The sequence below is a fragment of the Cotesia typhae genome, unplaced genomic scaffold (genome assembly GCF_013202065.1).
Source record: "Cotesia typhae breed Kobodo isofemale line unplaced genomic scaffold, CoteBio_Ctyphae contig_48, whole genome shotgun sequence".
NCBI lineage: Eukaryota > Metazoa > Arthropoda > Insecta > Hymenoptera > Braconidae > Cotesia > Cotesia typhae.
The window spans coordinates 2,223,614-2,247,578 of NW_027423756.1; the positions used below are offsets into that span (position 1 = coordinate 2,223,614).

The window sequence follows — 23,965 nt, forward strand, 5'->3', positions numbered from 1 at the left end:
ATTCCTTATTTGACATTTTACCTGTCAATTAATTAAAAAATAATTTTAATTAAAATATCAAAATTATTGGGACTTGAGTTCAATGTTTGTTTTAATTTATTTTTTGACATTTTACCTGACGATTAATTGAAAAATTATTTTACAGAATAATTCCCAGCAAAATAAATGAGAAATGAAAGTTTTCCATCCGTTTGGTTGGGTCCGGTTGAGTCTTGGGCAATTCCTTCTGTTTTCAAAAATTATTCCGAGCATAAGAAATAAGTAATAAAAATTTTCTATCTGTTCGTTTTGGTCCGGTTGAGTCTGGGGCCTATTTTCTTTTTTGAAATAATTTTGTCAATTAATAATTGATAATAAATTTTTTCAATCAGTTTTTTATCGTCTTGTCAAGATTAGGCTGATTTTTGTTCAATAAATTTTTGTTTGTTATTGAAAAGAGAAAATAAATTTTTTTGCATTCTTCTATTCTTGGCTCTGGTCGAGTCTTGGGCATTTTTTCGTTTTTAAAAATAATTCCTAGCAAAATGAATGGGAAATAAAAGTTTTCGATCCGTTTGTTTGGGTCCGATTGAGTCTGGGGCCTATTAATTTTTTTTTAAGAATAATGTTGTTAATTAATAATTGATAATAAAATTTTTCAATCAGTTATTCGAAGTCTGTTTGAGATTGGGCCTTTCTTTTCAAGGAAAATTAATCTTGGTGATCAAGTAATAAAAATTTCTATCCGTTTATTTGGGTCCTGCTGCGTCTTGGGTCTATTTTTTTTTTTCTTAATAATTTAGTTAATTAATATTTAGAAATAATTTTTTTTCGATTTATCTTTTTCGGGTCCGGTCGAGTCTTGGGCAATTTTTTTGTTTCGAAAAATAATTCCCAACAAAAAAACAGGAATAAAAGTTTTCTTTCCGTTTGTTTGGGTCCAGTTAAGTCTGGGGCCTATTTTCTTTTTAAAAATTTTGTTGATTAAAAATTCATTATAAAACTTTTCAATTATTTTTCTTGCTCCAGTCGAGATCAGGCCCTTTTTCAAAGGAAAATAATTTTGCTGATTAAAAATAGAAAAACAAAGATTTTCAATTTATTTTATTTCGGGTCTGGTCGAGTCTAGGGCATTTTTATCGTTTTCAAAAATAATTTCCTGCAAAATAAATAAGTAATAAAAATTATTTATCCGTTTGTTTGGGTCCAGTTGAGTCTAGGGCCTCATTTGTTTTTTTAATTAGTTTTGATGATCAACAATAAAAATAAAATTTTTGGATCATTTTTTCTGGGTCCGGTCGAAATTGAGCCTTTTATTATAAAAAAGTTAATTATGATGATTAAAAATGAATAGTAAAATTTTTTATTCATCTCCCTTTCGGTCTGATGGAGTCTTGGGCATTTTTTCATTTCGAAAAATAATTCCCAACAAAAAAACAGGAATAAAAGTTTTCTTTCCGTTTGTTTGGGTCCAGTTAAGTCTGGGGCCTATTTTCTTTTTAAAAAATTTTGTTGATTAAAAATTCATTATAAAACTTTTCAATTATTTTTCTTGCTCCAGTCGAGATCAGGCCCTTTTTCAAAGGAAAATAATTTTGCTGATTAAAAATAGAAAAACAAAGATTTTCAATTTATTTTATTTCGGGTCTGGTCGAGTCTAGGGCATTTTTATCGTTTTCAAAAATAATTTCCTGCAAAATAAATAAGTAATAAAAATTATTTATCCGTTTGTTTGGGTCCAGTTGAGTCTAGGGCCTCATTTGTTTTTTTAATTAGTTTTGATGATCAACAATAAAAAATAAAATTTTTGGATCATTTTTTCTGGGTCCGGTCGAAATTGAGCCTTTTATTATAAAAAAGTTAATTATGATGATTAAAAATGAATAGTAAAATTTTTTTATTCATCTCCCTTTCGGTCTGATGGAGTCTTGGGCATTTTTTCGTTTTTAAAGATAATTTCCAGCAAATTAAGTAAGTAATAAAAATTTTCTATCCGTTTGTTTAAGTCCGGTTAAGTCTGTGGCTTATTTTCTTTTTTAAATAATATTTGATTAATAATAAAAAATAAAATTTTTTAATTAGTTTCTCTTAGTCTGTTTGAGATTGGGCCTTGTTTCGAAAAGAAATTAATTTGGCTGATTGAAAATGAAAACAAAATTTTTCAATTTTTTTTTTTTTTGGGTCCGGTCGAGTCTTGGGCGATTTTCTTCGTTTTTTAAAATAATTCCCATCAAAATAAATAAGTAATTAAAACTATCTATCTGTTTGTTTGGGTCCGGTTGAGTCTGCGGACTATTTTTTTTTTTAAATAATTTTGTTGATTGAAAATTAATAATAAAATTTTTAATCATTTTTTTGCTCCAGTCGAGATTGGGCCTTTTTTAAAAGAAACAATTTTGCTGATTGAAAATAAGGAAAAAATTTTTGTACTGTTATTTTTTGGATCCGATCGAGTCTTGGGCATTTTTTTCGTTTTTAAAGATAATTTCCAGCAAATTAAGTAAGTAATAAAAATTTTTATCCGTTTGTTTGGGTCCGGTTGAGACTTGGGCCCATTTTTTTTTTATAATAATTTTGTTGATTGAAAATTAATAATAAAATTTTTCAATCATTTTTTCTTGCTCCAGTCGAGATTGGGCTCTTTTTTAAAGAAAAATAATTTTGCTGATTAAAAATAAAAAATAAAATTTTTTCATCCATCTCTTTTTGGATTCCAGTTGAATCTTAGCCTTTTTTTTTTTTTTGTATTTGAAAATAATCCCCAGCAAAATAAATGAGAATTAAAAATTTACTCTCCGTTTCTGTGGGTCTGGTTAAATCTTGGGCCTTTTTATTTTTTTTTATTAAATTTTTTCGAATAAAAATAAAAATTAAAATTTTTTCCTCTGTCTTAGAGTACCCGGTTAGCTTTAATTCAGCGTTACAACGCCTCCAATAATGCTGCGATACACGGACACACACTCATACATTAAGCCGTCCGCTTGCGACCTCATACATCCACTCATTCACACTTACGTACTCGGCTCATAGCGTCACAATCCCCTCTCATGCTCGGCTTTGTGTGAGCGAGTAAGCTGCTATTGCAGCATCTCACTCTCGCGTCTCCTCTACTTCCCCGCTCATTTTCATTTCTCGAATAGCGCGCTTCTGATTGGCTATCGTTTTTAATTCATAACTCAAATTCTATGGCCCAAAAAAATTTTTGGCTCAGGAACTTTCGATTCAGTATTTTTTTCTCTATCGACCCCAACAATTACTCCCGCCACTTCAGAGACACCCTGTATAAGTCCTTTGTGGGTAGCGCTATCACCATCACCAATATAGCGGGTATATTTTACACCATATTTACTAATGGAACGACCAAACATGTCTTTTACACTATCCACTTCCATTTTTGAGGCAGATCCTTTATGATTGGCATCACATTCTTCATCGTGTAATGATAGCCATTCCTCATAATCTTCAGGTTCGCTATCTTTTTTTTTCTTCCAAAAAACACAACTCTGACAATATGTAGATTTTACGCATGAATCAAGAATTTTCTTGCTGTATTTTCCTGCCAGCGTAACTACTCCAAAACGGGAAGTATGGCCACGTTTTTCCAGGTACCACCGCCGCTAACAGTCAAATTTGTCTCCGAATTTTCTTTCTTTAATGTAAGCTCTTTTTCTTCATTTATAGCTTGCTGCATACTGAGCTTACAAACAGTTTCGGCTGCAATCTGTAAATTCGTAAAACATCCCGCAAAAGTTTGGTCGTAAAATTTGCATGCTAAATCCATTAATCCACAGAAAAGATTTATCCCATTTATTCCGATGCCCAATAGACGCATCACAGCAACAATACGTTTATTTATTTCAAATGCGTTATTAATCATTGGTCCAGAATTAATATACGAATTGCCACATTCACAAATAATAGCAATTTTGAACCCTAGGCCTCTTGAACTTGCTTGATTGAAAGTAACTTTTTTTTGTAACAGGTTTTACACACCACTAAATTACTAATTGCACTAAAAACTGATAAAAATTGCAAAATACAATATCCATGAGATGGGTCAATCACAACATTATTGTCATTATTTTGTAATAACTTTTCTGCGGACGTACTGGTATTCGCAGTAGATTGCTCAAATGTAAATCTATTTCCGGTAAACTTGCGTTTTTTCGCAATTGATCGATGCTTAGGAACATTGTGAGTTCCTTTTTTATTTGAATATGAAGATTGATCACTCATTTTCAAGAAAATAGCACGTGTAAAATTATGATGCGCTCGATACAACGATCACAATGAGACTAAATGTGTCTGGCTCCGAAAATAATTTACGTGGCAGTAAACGAAAAATTTCTAGAAATTTGTAGAAATTATTATAATGATATATTTTTGTATACCTGAGAGCCAACAATAGAAACTGGAATCGTGTTATAGGGGCTAGAAGAGACAGTAGACTCTGAACAATACTTCAGGTACGTCTCGCAGCTAATGACACTCTAGCTGCCGAGCGGCTGCTCTTTAAAATGTTATAACTCAAAAACTATTTGATATATCGATTTGAAATTTTAATATGTTATTTTTAAAGGTGTAATCTACCGAAATATGAAAAAAAAAAAATCGACTTTTTCGAAATTTCACACTAGGTGTGCCCCTTAAAGCCATGCCGGTAGTCATTTTCTAATGTATTCAATAAATATATTTGGCGGGACAGTTTAAAATTAAAATTAAAAATTTTTATTATTACAAAAAATTTTATAATATTTGTTATATTTTTATAACGGTTCGAGTTTTTAGTTGATTTTTCAATTTATCAGTCAATACCCATGTATGTATGTCCATACCCAAGTTACAGCAACTTTATATATATTGCTGTGGAATGCTCTGCGAAAAAACGATTAATTTTTTTTTTTTATTAATAATAACTTTATAATTTTTATACTCCTGCAAGGACCGTAAAATGACCCCTCCACTGTTTATAGCTTTGCCTGCAATAATTTTCTAATTTTTTTTAATTTTAACTGTTGGCGGGAAACTCTAAAATTTGAATTTTTTAATTTTATTGTTAAAAAAAATTGTCATAATTTTATTTTAGATATTTATAGCTACTAAAGTTTGCAATTGATAGTTCAATTTATCAATCAATACTCATAGGTATACGTTGCAGGGACTTTTTACATTGCTACAAGTGCTCCAAGAATGATGATTAATTTTTACTTATTATTAGTAATTTTATAATAATTATATATTCTAGCAATGACCTAAGAATGACTCTTTAATTGTTAATAGCGTTTTCTGCAATAATTAAATTATTTATTTAATTTCAATTTTTGGCGGGATAGTCTGAAATTTTAAATTTCAATATTCGTTATTACAAAAATAGTAAAATTTTTATTATATTTTTATAACGGTTGGAGTTTTTAGTTGATTATTCAATTTATGAATCGATACCCATGTATGTCTATAGCCTAATTACAGCAACTTTATATTTATTGCTGTGAAATGCTCCATGAGAAAACGATTAATTTTTTTTCATTATTAATAACTTTATAATATTTATACTCTTGCAAGGACCGTAAAATGACCCTTCCACTGTTTATAGCTTTGCCTGTAATAATTTTCTCATTTTTTAAATTTTAACTGTTGGCGGCAGAGTCTAAAATTAAAATTTTTATTTTTATTGTTAAAAAAATGTGATACGGAATATCCATTATTGTGATGAGTAATTGACACGTTAAATTAATATAAAAAGAATTATTATATGTTAACGTCCACGGCGACAAGATCTCCGAGATACAAAAATGGTGAAAAATAATTAGGAAGACGGTTGACCCTGAAGGCCATCCCTGCAAATTCCCGCTAATTCCATACCTAAGTATTTAAAATTGCAATTATGACGTTTTTAAGTCTTTGAGCTCAAAAATACAATTTTTGTGATATATTCAGCTCTGCGAGCTCAAAGAGATAGCTTTCCTATGCTTTCGAGCTCATCAAGCACTTATAAGAGGTACACACACACACACACACACACACACACACACACACACACACACACACACACACACACACACACACACACACACACACACACACACACACACACACACACACGAAGAGAGAGACGTACGGACATCATCGTAAAAATTGTCAGGAAAGCTTCTTAGGGCTTCAAAACGTTAAGATCTGTTGAAACCTCAATTTTTGCAAAACGGGGTAAAAACAATTACTTCCCGATTTTTCGATAATCATTGATTTATTTAGCGGAAAGTTAAAAATTGATTTATCGAGCCGTAAGACTTAAAGGGCACGGATAATTAAATAAACAATTCTTTCCCAAGCATTCATTTCAGTGGTTTCAAAAGGTTGGAGATACAGAAATTTAAAAGAATAAATTCACTATAGCAATAGCCGTAATTCAAAGTTATATAAGACATGGATTATTAATAAAGAAAAAAAAATCCTCTGCCAACGTCAGTGACTTGAAGCCATCGAAAATTAAAATGAAAAAATTTTTTTGCTATTTTACGTGCTTCTAAGATCTCTTAGACACGGAAAAATAGATCAAATTATATTAATTCAACTTTTTTCATTTGAATACATTAGAAATACAGAAATTTTAACTGAACAACTCGATATCTATGTTTTATCCGACTGATGTTGAAGCTTTGAGACACGAACAAAATTTAAAAAAATTGAATTCTATGCTAATGCCTGACCTTACAGATACGAAAGGCTGATAAAAGGCATTTTATACCGATGTCCGTGACTGTGAGCCCTTAAAGCCACGAAAATTGTAATTGAAATAGAATTTTTGTAATTTTCCTTGATTCGAAGATCTGCTAAACACGGAAAAATAGATTAAATTATATTAATTCAACTTTTTCATTTGAATACATAAAAAACACAGAAAGTTATAGTAATCAATAAAATATCTATGATTCATGCGGTTGTCGAAGCTTTGTGACCTTAAAAAAATAAAGAAAATTGAATTCTATGCTGATGTCCGACCTTACAGATATGAAAGACTAATAAAAAGCATTTGATACCGATGTCCATGGCTGTGAGCCTCTCAAGCCACGAAAATTTTTAATTAAATAGAATTTTTGTAATTTTCCGTGATTATAAGATCTTCAGACACGGAAAAATTGATAAATAGAAACTTTATTTCTGTTTCCGTTTCTCTAAAATCTAAGAGATACGAAAAATTTAAATAAAAAAATTATTTGCTATTTTCCGTGCTTCTAAGATCTGCGAGACACGGAAAAATAGATCAAATTATATTCATTTGACTTTTTTCACTTAAATACATGAAAAAAACGGAAATTTATACTTATCAAGAAGTTATCTATGATTCATGCGGATGTCAAAGCTCTGTTACATTAAAAAAAGATAAAGAAAACTGCATTCTATGCTGATGTCCGACCTTACAGATACGAAAGACTAATAAAAAGCATTTGATACCGATGTCCGTGGCTGTGAGCCTCTCAAGCCATGAAAATTTTAAATTAAATAGAATTTTTGTAATTTTCCGTGATTATAAGATCTTCAGATACGGAAAAATTGATAAATAGATACATTATTTCTGTTTCCGTTCCTCTAAAATCTAAGAGATACGAAAAATTTAAATAAAAAAATTATTTGCTATTTTCCGTGCTTCTAAGATCTGCGAGACACGGAAAAATAGATCAAATTATATTCATTTGACTTTTTTCACTTAAATACATGAAAAAAACGGAAATTTATACTTATCAAGAAGTTATCTATGATTCATGCGGATGTCAAAGCTCTGTTACATTGAAAAAAATTAAAGAAAACTTAATTCTATGCTGATGTCCGACCTTACAGATATGAAAGACTAATAAAAAGCATTTGATACCGATGTCCGTGGCTGTAAGCCTTTCAAGCAACGAAAATTTTAAGTTAAATAGAATTTTTATAATTTTCTGAGATTCTAAGATCTTTCAGACACTAAAATATTAAAAAAAAAATTTAATTTAGATTTCCGTTTCCCTAAAACCTAATAGCTCAGAATTTTTGTGGAAGAAAAAAAAATCTCCTCTGTCTACATCTGAGGCAACGTTGAAGGCCTGAAAAAATCAGCACGAGCTGAAATTAATGATTTATTATTGTCCGTGCTCTTGAAAGTTCGGAGACAGGGATATTATTTTAAAGATCAGTCATTCTAATTTCGATTGTTCGTGCCTTCAAGTGCTTAGAAATCGGAATAATAACAGACGCGTGCTATTTTTTTCTGGTGGTCTAAAACAATTAAATTCTTCATTATCATTTTTAAAGTTTCTTTTAAATTCCAAATTTACAGAAGTTCCACAATTATCTATTATTTAGTGTAAAGATCGATGGAATTTCTCAAAAAATATATCAACATTCAATAATTTATAGAAAGATCAACAAATAAAATTTTACTTTATAAATTATATTTTCAACATTTAAATACGTACTTACGCAAAGCTTAAAAAAAGTATTAAATCCTTTTTTTAAGCTTTGCGGTTCCGAAAGTATAAAAATCAGAACCTAAAGCGGGTTTTCTTTGGCGCTTAGGTCGTCCACATGTGCTTGGTTGAACACTGATTTCTTCTGAAAACTCTTTGTTGACAGGAGGAGGATTTTGTGTTGCCGGAAGATCAAGGTGTAGCGGTGAATTGTTTGTTTGCGACGGGATCACAGAATGCGTTGACTCATCACCTGATGAAATTTGCTCATTTTCATCGATTTTTTTGAAGCTTTCTAACAAATTAATAAGCATTTTTTTCTTTTGTTGAGCCGTATTTTCATTAAAAGCAATACTACTTTTTATTTTCTTCAGAATTTCCGAGACTGTTAATTGATCATTTGATTTTTTTCAATGCTCTTATCAGCCAGAAGTTTTTGGCTTGTTTGAACTTCTTTAGATTTACCACCAACATGATCAAGTTTTTTATTTTCCTGTAAATAATATATAAATTTGTAAGTTAGTGTATACTTTTTTCTTCACAGATAAGTACTACGCTTTACTTGGCTCATTCATGTTTAACTTACTGGCTCATGATTATGGTCCGATATCCATTCTGTTACAACTAATACCTTTCTCTGTAGGTCAGCGGAAACGCGAAGCTGTACTGGACAATCAATTTTATTGGATCTGTAACAAATATGTCTAATCTAAGTATGTCACACATGTCATTAAGTTATCACGATTAAAGTCGGTCGAGTGCGAGTATAGTCTAACCAATATGATAATAAAAAAATAATAACTTACTTAACATTTCGGGAATGAACGCTGCATTTTCTTTTTGGGACGTAACTTCCTCCTCTTGAGCAACGTATGTAATAATAATAATGTGATAAATTGGGATAATCATCAACATTTTTACCACTTTTTCTACAGTAAGTCTCCATGGTTCGAGAATCGTATTTACTCAAAGTATATTGGGTTTCATTTTGATATTTTTTAACAACATTGTCGAAATCTTCAGATTTAAAAAATTCTTGGTTAATAAAGAATAAATTAGCCATGACAATATATAAATAAACTTGATTAATTTAAAAAAAAATTAATTTCAATTTTTGAAATTAAATACTTATGAAAATTTATAAATCCTTCTTCTGTCAAAAAATGTTAAAAAATTATAGAATGTTATGAAATTAAATCTTTGAGAATGGTTATGCAGTGTTTATGTCTTTCAATAATGACAATAGAATATCACATAGAATAGAATAACCTTTAGAAAATATCACACATCGAAATTGTGCATAGCAATGAAATATTCGATAGAGGTCACTACCATGCTGCTCACGTTACATAGAAAAAGACAGTACTTTGTGTGTACTAAAAATGGTATCTCATAGCAGTGTTGCCAGATTGGGCAATTTTCCGCCAATTGGGCTATTTGAATTGTCAATTGGCGGTTAAATTTTACTGTTGGAGGTTAATAGCCATTGGCTGTTTTGAGACTCATACACTGTTAAAAATTTTTGTAAAATTACAATCAAATTACAAAACAAATAATACCCTGATAGAAAGAGTTTCAAACCAACAAAGTTAGTGTCAGATAGTTGCCACCAACTTAGTGACAACTTGCGGTCAAGTTCTGAATTTGTAATTGTTGGCATCAAGTTGGCTACAAGTTTCTGAGAAAAAGAAGACCAATTTACTGCCGCAATTTGTCGCCCAATTTCTTGTGAAACTTGTCGTTAACTTGATGTGAAAAAATTCAGAAGTAGTTTTTGCTGACAACTTGGTGAACAAGTTGACACCAACCGAGAGCATTTTCAAGACTTGCTGCCAACTTGGTGACAAGTTGCGGCAGCATATTGCGGGAAAGTTGCGACCAACTTGGCTATCAGGGTAAGTAAAATTACAAATCAGTGTATAGCAATGCTAAATAAAATACAATTAATGTAATTTTCCAACACCTGTCAGGAAATCTAGTCAGATGTATTGTAATTTAACAATCTTCATGTACAAACCTAACACGCATTGTAATATTACAGGACCTTTCGTTAATTTTTAAGAAGAAGCTTTTTAATTTTGCAAACATTACTTGTGATCTGATTCGGCAAATTGTATATAAAATCACAAAACAATATTGTAATTTACATTACAATAATCTCATAAAAAATTTTACAAGTTTTTTTTTATTTCTACAATTTTCATTGTAAAATTACACAGCGCAATGTAATGTTACCAGACAATTTTTATGATATTAAATGAATTGTAATTCTACTTCACTGTTTTCCAATTAAAAAAAAATACTTTTCAGTTTTACAAGAATGAGACTAATGTATCAAAAATAACAATGTTCGTCATATTTATTTTTACTAATTTTAAGTCTATGGTTGTTTATTTGTAATAATAAATTCGAGGCATCATTTATCTTTTATAAATTTTAATATTACGCTCAAGCGATTATTTCGAAATCAATATATTTGAATGAGTATATGTTAGACTTTAATTTTTATAATATTCAATGAATTATAAATAATGTAAAAGTTAGTTATTTCTCATCAATGAACAGCATTAAATAACACAAATAATGTAAATAATAAATAATAAGCCGTAAAGCTCAATCACCACATAGGATTAGCTTATAAGAATAATGAGATGTTAAATCACCTATCGGTCGTACGGCGTAGGACGTTAGGTATCGGTCTGGCAAGCGCGCGGCTCGCGTTCGATTCTTAATTAGGGTAAATACTATTATCACTTTATATCATCAGAGTTGTAAAAATTTGGTCTACGTGAGATGCAAAATCTAGTTAGCGCTTCATAAAAATAAAATGTTAACAAAGATTAAATCAAATCTTTCTTTTTTATTATTTCAATTAAAGTAAAATTCAAGGAAAGTATTGTAATTTTACAAACTCAGCTAATCTAAAAATATTTGTAAAATAACAAAACCGTTTTGTAAAATTAGTAATCTCACAGAGCTATATATGTTTTGTAATTTTACTATACCCGATTGTAATTTTATTCCTCATTTTCAATTTCCCCGCCAGAAATTGTTGATTGGAGCATTCGTCGAAATTTCGTTTACAAATCCTTGTCCAAGAAATATTTTTTTTTTAAATACAAATAAATACCGTTGTAAATATCTAAGCTTTGATGACTCCATTTTTTTATTTTTGTAAATTCGATTCTTTCGCTGAGATATCGATTGTCAAAGTTTTCGATTGTCTGTTGTCTGCTAAGTTCACTCATAAAAATTTCTAAAAATTTTTTATTTCGGTGACAACCATATTTTTTGTTATGTGATTTATTCTTAAAATAGACCCTGAGCAAATATCTGTAATGAAGTTAGTCATGTAATGTCTTAGTCAATTTGTTGTTCATATATATGATAATAGTTGGTTACATTTGCCTTGGAATTACAATTTTTATGGTTATTAGTCGTTATAATAATTAAAATTTTTCGCAATGGTGAAAATAAAGCGTGCACCTCGACAGAAATGGTCCTTTTTTGGATATTCTTATCATTTAAAAAATTCATATTTCAATGAACGTTTAGGAAAAAAAATGTGGTTATTATTAAGTTTTAAATTCCTTACAATAATCAATTTATAAAATATTAATAGAACTACAAATTATGGTCGATTCAGCCAATAGTAACTAATTTTTTCTCATTACATTGTTGTTTAGGTATTTTAAATGTATTTATGATAATTCCAAGATAAAGCGGTGCAATGGTGGTGGTGTTATGATTGACAACAAATTCAAAGAATCTAACAAATATCGTCACAAACATAGTCGAAATCTTAAGTTGGCTGATGACACTAAATTTTGTCAAACTCTAAGACTATTTTCTTGTTTACCATTTGTAAAACCGAAACAAGTTGTGAAAGCTTTGGAACGAGAGTAAGTATGCAACTTTTCATACATTCTTACTATTTTGTGCTATAATTTGTCAGTGTTTTAATGAAATTAATCTCTTTCTGTGTCCAAACTATTAACTTTTTACTTGTGTTATATAATCAATTGAAATTAAAATTTTTTAATCTTTCTCCAACTTTTAACCATTAAAGAATTTGATTATAGGTGATATTTTCTCTTCACTTTTTAAAATATGTGTATAGCTATAAAATCGATTGTCTGCGTTAAATATGACTTTGATGACATATAACTTAATAAAACGTCATCATAAGGAATTGGCTTAGTATAAAATCAAAAGATACAACCGAAAATAATTGATATATTTATTGTTTTATGAATCATTTTAAAATCCTGATAACAACAAATCCGGAATTATAAATTATAAGAGTTTAATTTTTAATTATCTGAAAGTAATGAATCTTAACATTATTTTTTTTTTTCAGTGAACCTGAAATGACATCATCTCTATAGTTGTGTACTTTACGTAAGAGGGTACAGCGATCTATTAAAAAAGAAAATCCGGTTAATACTAATATTAAGTTAGCTTCGAATAATTTGATGGAATTTGGAAGAAGCATGGAAAGTTCCACCGAAGAATTAAAATATGGATTGCATAAGGAAATGCAATTAATAGCGAAGCTTTTAACATTTCCAGTCCAAAACAGCAAGCGTGAAGTGAAGGAAGTCACTGTTGTTCTTATGTACGATGCAGATTGCTTGGAAGAAATTAGTCCTTTCGTAGAAGTTATTTCAACTGACGCGACTTTTGACGCATTTCCTGATCTGCATGTGCATAATGGGCAATTGATGACAGTTATGGTTCAATTACGAACTGATAACGATTGTCAAAAGGTACTTCACAATTTTTCATTTGATTTTGGATGAAAATTTTGTGATTATTAAATATTATTTTGCGTAAGCTTGATATACGTTCTTAAGGCGCTGACAAAACATACTTTTTAGCTATTTGACGGGATACTAAATTAGTAAAAATTAAAATTACGTACAATACAATATTTGAACATAAATTATTAACGAGTAATTGGAATTTTCTTTGAATTGTTATAGGCTATACCTTGCACTTGGGTTCTTATGAACAACAAAAGCACTGATTGTTATTTGCGAGTATTTCAATTTCTGGCTGAGCATTTCAAAAATTTCAGGCCAAAATATTCCATGACTGATTATGAAATTGCATTACGAAATAGTCTAAAAGAGGTTTTTCCTGGCATTAAAACAAAAACCTGTTATTTCCATTATAGTCAGGTTAGTTTAATTATTCCAATCTTTTTATTTGATGCCAGAACAATGAGCTCTCCGAGTTCAAAGAGATAGCTTTTCTCTGCTTTGGAGCTCTTCGAGCTCAAAAGTCTAATAAAATTTTCATCGAACACGATTTTTGAATTTTCAAGACGCAATAACTTTTGAATGAATTAACCGATTTTTACACGATAGGTGGAATTCGACGTAGTTTTTATAGCCTCGTGAAGAATCGTCAAGTTTGAATTAATCAAACTAGGAATTTCAAAGTAATTTCGAAAAACATTTTTCTCGGTTTTTTTGTTCAAGATATCTCTCAAACGAATCAACCGATTTTCACTGACATGGTGGCGATCGACGTAGTTTTTTTATGTTGAAAGCTGATTTGTTTTTAGAATCGATCGGTAGAGCCGTTTAAAAGTTATTCCAAAATAACCACATTAGAAATAATTTTTAACTTCCCGCTAATTTTTCGGGGTTTTTTAAGATTTCTCAAAATCTACCGGCCGCAATTGGTCCAAATTGTACTCAAAATGTGATTATGCCCAAGCTCTTTCGAACTGCGCTAACCGCGATGAAATCGGCCAAATCGTCCAAAAGTTGTAGGAGGTTTACATGTTTACACACACACACACACACACACACACACACACACACACACACACACACACACACACACACACACACACACACACACACACACATAGAGACATACGGACATCATCGCGAAAACATTCAGGGAAGCTTTCTAGGACCTCAAAACGTCAAGATCTGATGAGAACTCGATTTTCGAAAAACGGGGTGAAACCAATAACTTCCCGATTTTCGAAAATTTTCAATTTTCTTAGAGGGAAGTTAAAAAAAAAAAAAGCGATGTTCCGAACAAAAATTCGATTTTCACGCTCGAAGGGCCCAAAAAATTACACAAGTTATATTTGTGTATATTTGTAATCACAAAAAGATACTTACACTTTATTTTCTATTTTAATAGGCCTTGATCAAAAATGCTCAGGATAAGAAATTAATAGACAAGGATAACTCTAAAGAAGAACGCCCGGAACTTTTCATTGTTTTGAACCGATTAAAACTTCTTGCTTTGTTACCAGCTGAATTCATTGAAAGTGTTTACGAAAAAATTGAAAAAGAATGCTTAAACGATTTTGGCGATTATTTCAGAGATTACCTGAATTATTATAAAAAGCAATGGTTGAAGCAAGAAGGGGCAGAGCAGATTTCTGTTTATAAACTACGGAATCGAACAAATAATTTCTTAGAAAGTTATCATAAGCAATTAAACACTTTCATATCAAAAAAGCCGAAACATAATGTATTTGTTGGTAAGTACTTCATTCTTTCGTAAGAATATTATATGAAAAAGTAATCAAATAATATTTTCTATAAAAATTGACATCAATCGATTGAAAAAAATTTACCTGGTTCGATACAAATCTTGAAACATGGAAGTAATTCTGAATAATTCTATTGTATTGAATGATGAAAAAAGGTTATGAATCAAATAAAATTTTTATAGACCAATAAAAATTTTACAGTTCAAAAATTTTTAACTTTATTCAAGACAATGAAACTCTTCAAAATGATTTTTTGGTTTAATAACTTCTCTTTTGAATAAAGTTAATTTATTTTCAATTTAATTATTTACAGGTATTTTCTACGATATTTTTATAATAACTCTATTACAATAGTTGATATCTATCAAATATTAAAATTAATTGATATCAAGCAGCCCACGGATTTTTAATAAAAAATTTTTACTTAATAATAAGTTTATATTTTTAATCAGATTTGCTATTAAAACATCTTTCATTGGTTTTTAAACGATAATTTAATGAAAATTTTTTTAGTATAACTTGAAACGAGAAACGTTAATGGGGACCCGATGGTCTAGCGGCCTAAAATTTAAGTTATTAAAAAAATTTTATTTTTATGTGAAGGTAATGACTAATGTTTTCAAATTTTTACACTTATTCTATTGCTTATCAACTACACAAAAATGAAAATCAAAAAAAAATTTTTTTAATTAGAAAAATGGTGCTGAAGTCCCCTCTCGTAAAATGGCGCGTAGTCAAAAATATTTTTGAAAATTAATTTCGGATTTTTACTTTAAACTACGTGCAATTTTGTCAAATATTTTTTTTTTTTTTTCATTGTAGTATCGACGATAACTATCCTTCTACTAATTAAAAATCAGTCAATTTTTTAATCTCAGATTAGAGGGAGAGATCAATCTACTTCCACCAGTCAGGTCCATTTTCTTTTGAGAGGGGACTTCAGCACCATTTTTTTAATTAAAAAAAAATTTTTTTGTCTTGATTTTTATTTTTTTGTAGTTGATAAATAATAGAATAAGTGTAAAAAAATTTGAAAGCATAGGTCATTCCCTTCATATAGGAATAAAATTTTTAAAATAACTTAAATTTTAGGCCGCTAGACTACCGGGTCCCCTTAAATTGTAATATTTTATTAATTAAAATTATTTTTGAGAAATTAATTAGAAAATTGATTTAAACACATCTAAATTTATCATTGAAATTTCGATTTCCTTTCAACCGAAAATACTCATTGCCGTTATTTATTGACCTTTAAGGACTTAATGATTAATAAACTTTCAGAATGAGCCTCTCATAGATATTTCTAAATAGAAGTAAATATATATATATATATATATATATATATATATATATATATATATATATATATATATATATATATATATATATATATATTTACTTCTAATAATGCTTCACAGAATTATTTACTTTGTATATATATACATATATATATATGTTATGGGTGATTGCAATGCAAATCTATTATCGTATTCTCGTGATACGGTCACTAGCAATAAGCTATTTACATTATAGGCCTGGTAATAGTCTCATTGGAACCCACGCATCATACGAAAACATCGCACACATGGATTGATATCTGTGCAGTCAATTTATTTTTACTACCGGGGACAATCATCAAAGCCATTTCTGTCTGGTAATAACCTGATCTACATGTCTATTAAGCATGAAATGTTATACAGCTAGCGGAAAAATGTTAAATATAGACAAAGTTTATATTTTTCGGCAGTGCGACAAATGCTTGCAGAATAAATTATAGTCATAGTGATAGTCTTAAGTTATATTTAGACAATTAAATAATAGAGTTTGTTAATTCCTTCAAATACTTATGAGTTGTGTTTGACAGTACACTGTCATGAAATCGGCATGTAGCTAATGTTAAAAAAGGCACAGCATGTGCTCTTTATGAAATTCATATCAATAATTCAATTTTAAGTGTATTGCTTTAAACGTAAACTTTTCGATGCACTGGTACGACCAATTTACAAAATGGGGAGTATGAGCACATATCTCAGCATCAGCATAGTTTGTACATTCACATTCTACGGCGTCACAGATTATTAATTGCGAGTGAGTTTTATAGAGCTTAGTATATATCTTATGCAAACTGGTTTTTTTTTAAATAAGATTGAACTAACAGCAAATATTGCTTCATGGCGTGATCTGTTGAATACAAATAGACTAACAATTCGGTATGCATCAAGAACTTCTTATAAATGATTATTTGTTATTACAAGTTGTAATTTTTGGGATTCTCTTTAGTTGAAAATGACGTCATCTAATACGATTGGCGAATTTCGTAATTAAAGTTTGTTGCACTATATTAATCAAGAGAAAAATAAAGACTTAGAACAGTTAGTGTAGGAATGCATGAAATTGTAGGAGATGACAATGATAATTAATGTTAAAATATTATGTATTCAAATTTAAATTGAATTTTATTTGTGCATTGAACCTTTTCTTTAGGAAATTTAATAACCAAAATAGTGAAATTGTCTTTTCAATATTATTATGTCAGGATGCTCCGCTTCAGACGACTATTGTCAACGGCTTATGATGTGAAGAATCAGAGAGTGCTTTATGAATGAAAATTTTTTTTCGCGTCATTTCGGCGACTATTTTTATAATTATACCCTTCTTTGTTCACGGAATCAAGATACTTTGCATACTATTGTCAAGATAATTCAATAGAGTTCAATTCTACATTTTTCAAAAATTTATTATGTGCAATATCAGTGGAAAAGTACATCAAGATATTTTAAAAATGTACCTGTCCTTCATTTATAAAACCCTGAAAACATTGCAACTTGTGAAAAATTTCATTGATTGAGTCGAACTTTTTTTTGAAAAATTCTCTTAAAAAATTGTAAGTCATTGAATGCGAATGCCTAAGTAACTTGGTCGTTTATTTGCGATAAAGGGGTTACATGGGTTTCGCGGTTTCAAAAAATCGATTTTTTTCTATTGTCTTATTAAATTCAACAACATCTCTAGAATATTGTCTTAAAGTTTCAAATCGATGCAAATAATAGTTTCGGAGATACAGTTTTAAAAATTTACGCGCTCAAAGCGCTGTTGTATTGTCACTCAAAACTTTAAACGCATTTTTTCAAAACTATGTTTTCAAAGACGGTTATTAAGAATTCTTGAGAATTACTCAACCCATCTTGATGAAATTTTTGACAGGTCTTCAAAATATAATTTACAAGGTCTGTGACGGAGGATTTTTAATTTCCTGCTAAGAAAATTGAAAATTTTCGAAAATCGAGAAGTTATTGGTTTTACCCCGTTTTTCGAAAGTCGAGTTTTCATCAGATCTTGACGTTTTGAGGTCCTAGAAAGCTTCCTTGAATGTTTTCGCCATGATGTCCGTGTGTGTGTGTGTGTGTGTGTGTGTGTGTGTGTGTGTGTGTGTGTGTATGGATGTATGTAAACCTCTCATAACTTTTGAAAGGGTTTGATCGATTTAATCGATTTAATCGCGGTTGGTGCCCATTCGAAAGATCTTGACTGAACTTAGATTTTGAATGTACTTTGAACCGATTTGGACCAGTAGATTTATAGAAATCTCAAGAAAACGACAAAAAAATTTTTTTTCAAATGTGGTTTTTTTGGAATAACTTTTAAACGGCTTGACCGGTCGATTTAAAAAACTAATCAGCTCTTAACATTAAAAAACCACGTCGATCGACACCAAGTCGGTCAGAATCGGTTGATTCGTTCGTGAGTTGTCGTTGACGACAGAAAACCGCAAAAAGTGTTTTTCGGAATTGCTCTGAAATTTCTGGTTCGATCAAATTAAACTCAAAGATTCTTAATGATGCTTAAAAACTGCGTCGAATGCCACTAGCCGCGTAAAAATCGGTTCATTCATTCTAAAGTTATTGCGGTTTGTAAATTTGAAAAATTGTGTTTTATCAAACTTCTATCAGACTTTAGAGCTCGAAGAGCTCAAAAGCATAGAGATCTATCTCTTTGAGCTCAAAAACGTCATGAAAGTGCAATTGTAAGCACTTAGATATGGAATTAGCGGGAAGTTGCAGGGATGACCTTTAGGGTCATCCGTTTTCCGGATTTTTTTCTATTACAACTATATTAAAAAAAAACGTCGCGAAATTTTAACCAAATTTTTTAATTTTTTTTTTTTAGAAAATCCTCTCTGCCGAAAATCCAATTTTTTTTTTTTTTTTTCTTTCGTACAAGTTCTAGTTTGAAGTGTTAACTAATGCACATATTTTATTTTTACTTATAATTATCCTGCTAGAAGTTCTGCTGTCAACGCGGACGCATATTATATCCGAGGGTATTTTTTTTAATATTAGTAATCCTTTATTGAACATGTTCTATTGTTAATTTCACATCATATTGTCATTAGAAGATAAGCAGTGGCTCGAGTCTCTGGTTGTTGATACTGACGGGAATGTGACTTTACCCGATGTCCCGGATGATTGTCATGAAAAGAAGAAGGCTAATAATATTTCAGCTGTTGCTGACTTAAAAACAGCAACAAAAGCCCTCAATGCCAGCAAATCCCGAGAAAACGATTCGATCACTCGCACTGAAAACATCCTTCAAGACATCACTTCGCGGACCAATGCAAGTGATCTTTGCGACTCAGATGAAGATGATATTTTATCAGATCGCGGTTACTCACCAGTTCAAGAACTGGAAGTAGTTAACCCTAATAATGGATCAAAATCACGGATGATCCAGGCTGTAATTGAGACTGACAAACAAAATGTGAATTTTCCATTTGTATGTCAAGTTTGTAAAACTTCGCAAGAAGGTACAATTTTTAATTATCATAACCCATAATTTTGCATTAGTCACGTAACCTCTAACAAATATAATGCTTACCTACTCTATGATGAACCGACTGAGTCATCAACATAGTGCCTACTTTTGACCGACCATTATAAGACTTATTACACTTATTGCTCAGACAATCAATTTTATTGTCGATAAAATTGGGTGACTACGAAAGACTCAAACTATGAATGACTTTTGACTGGGAATGGACTGTTTTCTACAGAAAATTGCATTTTAAAGCCGATTAAATTCCCTTCAATTTGATCTATTTAACTTTTACTTTAAAATGTTTCTCGTTATTTCATGGCCCATTTAAAATTTTGAAATTCGCAAAAATTTTATGTTTAGTGACTTACGAATAAATTAATAAATGAATGAATGATTTTCTACTGATAGCTCATTTTCAATGAATTATAATTACGTCATAACAGAAGACACTCCCTTCAATTAACCTGTAAATACTACACGGAAAGAAAAATATAGGAACTATTCCTATAATATTATAGGAACAGTTCCCAGGCAATTATAGGAACTGTTCCCATAAATTATGGGAACTGTTCCCATAATTATAGGAACTATTCCCAAAATCATAGGAATAGTTCCTATAACGATGGGAATGGTTCCTATCATTATAGGAATGATTCCTATATCATTATGGGAACCATTCCCCTAATAATATAGTAATGGTTCCTATATTATTATGGGAACTATTCCTATAATCGTATAGGAAGGATTCCTGGAATATTGTAGGAATCGTTCCCATACTATTATAGGAATCATTCTCAAAATAAAATAATGCAAAATCTTCGTGCGGAGTGAATTTGAAATGATTCCTATAATATATAGGATTTAAACCTATACATAGATATTAGGGAAATCTTTCCCATAAATTTCAGGAATAGTTTTCATAATTATACACAATCAAGAAATGACCTTGTATCTCGTAATCTATTGACATTATTTAAGATATAAACTCATTCCGATGTTACACTCATCGAGACCTTTCATTTGAGCACCCACATCAATTTTTCATATATTTATATATATATATATATATATATATATATATATATATATATATATATATATATATATATATATATATATATACAGGGTGTCTCAGTAGTCGTGAGCCACCGGACAGGGTGTGGTAGAAAATTGGATTCTGAATAGAAAAGTCCTTTACCATTTTTCGATCAGACCCATAGAAAAATTACTACAAATTTATGAAAATAGACCAATGAGGAGCGCGGTTTAGCGGCAGAACGGTAGGCGCAAGAGCGAGCGAGTGGAAGCGCGACAGGCAATGAGTGCGCGCTCGCTTGCACACGTGTGATATCATTGCTCAGTTATAGCGGGATGCCCGCATGCAATAATAATGATCAATGATACTCCTGTAAATAAAAAAAAATTAATATTAGAAAAATCATCCCATAGACAGCCCCATAAAATAAAAAATGTGCGATTTTTTGATAATTAAAACTCAAATTTTCGGTGTCACCGAAAAATGAAAAAAAAAAAAAAAGCCAACAGTCATATTCAATGATACCCCTGTAATTAAAAAAAAAAAGAAAAGTTATAAAAGTACCCCATACACTCTGAGATACAGCCCCATAAAGCCAAAAATTTGCGATTATTTAATGATGAAATTCAAATGATCAGTGTGCACTTGAAGTTAAAAAAAAAAGCAATAAAAATAATCAGTGACACTACAGTAGGTGAAGAAAATTTTTAAAAATAAAAAACTACCCCATAGACAGGGAGATACAGTCCCATAAAGCCAAAAATTGTGCGATATTTCAATAATTAAAATAGAAATTTTCGACGACTACTCAAAATTTCAAATAAAAATCTAGGACTAATAGTTAACTATACCCATAACAATCAGAAAAAAATTAAAAATTACAAAAACCACCCCATAGACACCGAGATACGGCCCCATAAAACCGGGATTGCTCGATTTTTTTTTGGATTGTTATTGAAATTCTCGGTGTCCACTCAAAATAAGTCAAAGAAAATTATTGTACTTTCTGATGTTATCTTTGTTATGAAATAAAAAATCGAAATTTTAGGAACCACCCCAGAGTCACCGAGATACACTCCCATACACTCGCGATTTGTCGATTTTTATTTGACGTAAATTGAAATTCTCGGTGTCCACTTAAAATAACAGAATTACAATAATCTTCCTATCTAATGTAACCTCGGTCATACACAAAGATATCAAAATTATGGAATCCACCCTATAAACACCGAGATACACCCCCATAAACTGGCGATAAGTCGATGTTTAATTTACTTTCAATGAAATTCTCGGTGTCCACTGAAAATAACAAACAGAAAATAATCCTTCTATTCAATTTAACGTCAGTCATACATAAAAATATCAAAATTATGGAGTCCACCCCATAGACACTGAGATGCGCCCCCATAAAGCCGCGATTTGTCAATTTTTCATTTATTTAATTTGAAATTTTCGGTATCCACTGAAAATAAGCCAAAGAAAACTATCCCACTTTCCAGTTCAATCTTCGTCATGAATTAAAAAAAGAAAATTTCGGAATCCACCCGATAAACATCAGGAGACAACCCTATAAAGCCGCGATTTTTCGATTTTCCATCGATTTAAATGGAAATTCTCGGTGTCCACTGAAAATAACTTAAAAAAAATTATCGTACTTTCCAATGTAACCTTTGTAAAGAATTGAAAAATCAAAATTTAAGAATCCACCTCATAGACACTGAGATACACCCCCATAAAGCTGCGATTTCTCCATTATTTGTGAAGTTAAGTTGAAATTCTCGGTGTCAACTCGGAATAACTCAAAGAAAATTATCTTTCTTTCCAGTTTAACCTTTTTTATGAATTAAAAAATCAAAATTTTGGAATCCACCCCATAAACACCGAGAGGCAACCCCACAATGCCACAATTGTTCGATTTTTTATTGATTTAAATTGAAATTCTCGGTATCTACTCAAAATAAGTAAAAGAAAATTATTGTACTTTTTAATGTTATCTCTGTTATAAAATAATAAATCAAAATTTTAGAATCCACCCCACAGACACCGAGATACATCCCCATACAGTCGCTATTTGTCGATTTTTAATTGACTTAAATTGAAATTCTCGGTGTCCACTTAAAATAAAGAGCATAAACTCATTCCACTTTCCAATTTACTCTTTTTAATAAATGAAAATATCAAAATTCAAGAATTCACCCCATAGACCCCAAGATACACCTCCATAAAGCCGCGATTTATCGATTTTTTGTGGATTGATATCGAAATTTTCGGTGTCATATGAAAATTTGAATTTTAATTATTGAAAAATCGCAAATTGTTGGCTTTATTTGGATGTTTGTTAGTGTCTATGCGGTGGATTTTCAAGAGTTAAGTTTTTTTGTTTTTAAGGGTGTAATTTAAAAGTACAATAGGTTTCTCTTGTTGTTGTTAAATGGACACCAAGAATTTCAATTTCAATTACTAACAAATCACAAATTAGCGGATTTATGGGGTCCTATCTCGCCGTTAATGGGGTGTTTTTTCAAATCTTATTTTTTTTTGCTTACAAGAGTATATCTGAAAATGAGTTTTCATACTTTTCATTTATTTTCAACGGACACCGAGAAGTAGCATTTTAATTACTAAAAAATCAGAAATTTTCAGCTTAATGGGATCATAATTCGGAGTTTGCGGGGTGGTTTTTTAAATAATAATTTTTTCGATACACAGGAGTTTAATCGATAAGTACAAAAGGTTTCTTTTGTTGATTTTCAATGGGCACCAATAATTTGAATTTTAATTTCTAAGCAATCCCGATTTTTGTGCGTTATCAAGTCATATTTCGGTATCTATGGGGTGTTTTTACAATTTTTTAAATTTGTCTGATGGTCAAAAGTACCACTGATAATTTTGATTGGTATTTTTTTTCTTTTTCGAATGCACTGTGAATATTTTAATTTTTATGTTAAATAATCCCGAAATACTCGGCTTTATTAGGCTGTATCTTAGTGACTATGGGGTGGTTTTTGTAATTTTTAATTTTTTTCTGATTGTTATGGGTATAGTTAACTATTAGTCCTAGATTTTTATTTGAAATTTTGAGTAGTCGTCGAAAATTTCTATTTTAATTATTGAAATATCGCACAATTTTTGGCTTTATGGGACTGTATCTCCCTGTCTATGGGGTAG

The 23,965-nt window shown here is 30.4% G+C and overlaps 3 protein-coding genes and 1 long non-coding RNA gene across 7 annotated transcripts in view; 3 read left to right on the forward strand and 1 right to left on the reverse strand.

The window, feature by feature from the left end:
* Positions 1-23,965, forward strand: part of LOC141529551 (uncharacterized) — a 104,442-nt gene that overhangs the window by 23,063 nt on the left and 57,414 nt on the right. The window lies entirely within an intron of this gene.
* Positions 6,981-14,678, reverse strand: LOC141529541 (uncharacterized). 2 transcript variants are annotated; one of them, XM_074246142.1, is made up of 4 exons: positions 14,567-14,678; positions 9,227-9,437; positions 9,007-9,109; positions 6,981-8,913 (listed from the first exon to the last, which is right to left on the reverse strand). In XM_074246142.1, exons 2-4 carry the CDS (start codon positions 9,364-9,366, stop codon positions 8,809-8,811), a joined length of 348 nt encoding a protein of 115 aa, XP_074102243.1. In that variant the 5' UTR covers positions 9,367-9,437; positions 14,567-14,678; the 3' UTR covers positions 6,981-8,808. The 2 variants fall into 2 exon arrangements, with proteins under 2 accessions (XP_074102243.1, XP_074102242.1); XM_074246141.1 differs by lacking the exon at positions 14,567-14,678 and having other exon boundaries at positions 9,227-9,630.
* Positions 10,795-16,546, forward strand: LOC141529527 (uncharacterized). 2 transcript variants are annotated; one of them, XM_074246110.1, is made up of 6 exons: positions 10,795-12,322; positions 12,781-13,189; positions 13,406-13,603; positions 14,589-14,639; positions 14,906-14,934; positions 16,480-16,546. In XM_074246110.1, exons 2-5 carry the CDS (start codon positions 12,896-12,898, stop codon positions 14,921-14,923), a joined length of 561 nt encoding a protein of 186 aa, XP_074102211.1. In that variant the 5' UTR covers positions 10,795-12,322; positions 12,781-12,895; the 3' UTR covers positions 14,924-14,934; positions 16,480-16,546. The 2 variants fall into 2 exon arrangements, with proteins under 2 accessions (XP_074102211.1, XP_074102210.1); XM_074246109.1 differs by lacking the exon at positions 16,480-16,546 and adding an exon at positions 15,260-15,354 and having other exon boundaries at positions 14,589-14,934.
* LOC141529522 (zinc finger SWIM domain-containing protein 3-like) overlaps positions 19,363-23,965 on the forward strand; it is a 45,065-nt gene continuing 40,462 nt past the window's right edge. The window contains exon 1 of one of the 2 annotated variants that reach the window (XM_074246099.1): positions 19,363-19,750. In XM_074246099.1, the coding sequence (XP_074102200.1) occupies positions 19,669-19,750 (82 nt within the window). In that variant the 5' untranslated portion in view covers positions 19,363-19,668. The remainder of the gene's footprint in view (positions 19,751-23,965) is intronic. The other variant, XR_012479605.1, reaches the window with a different exon arrangement.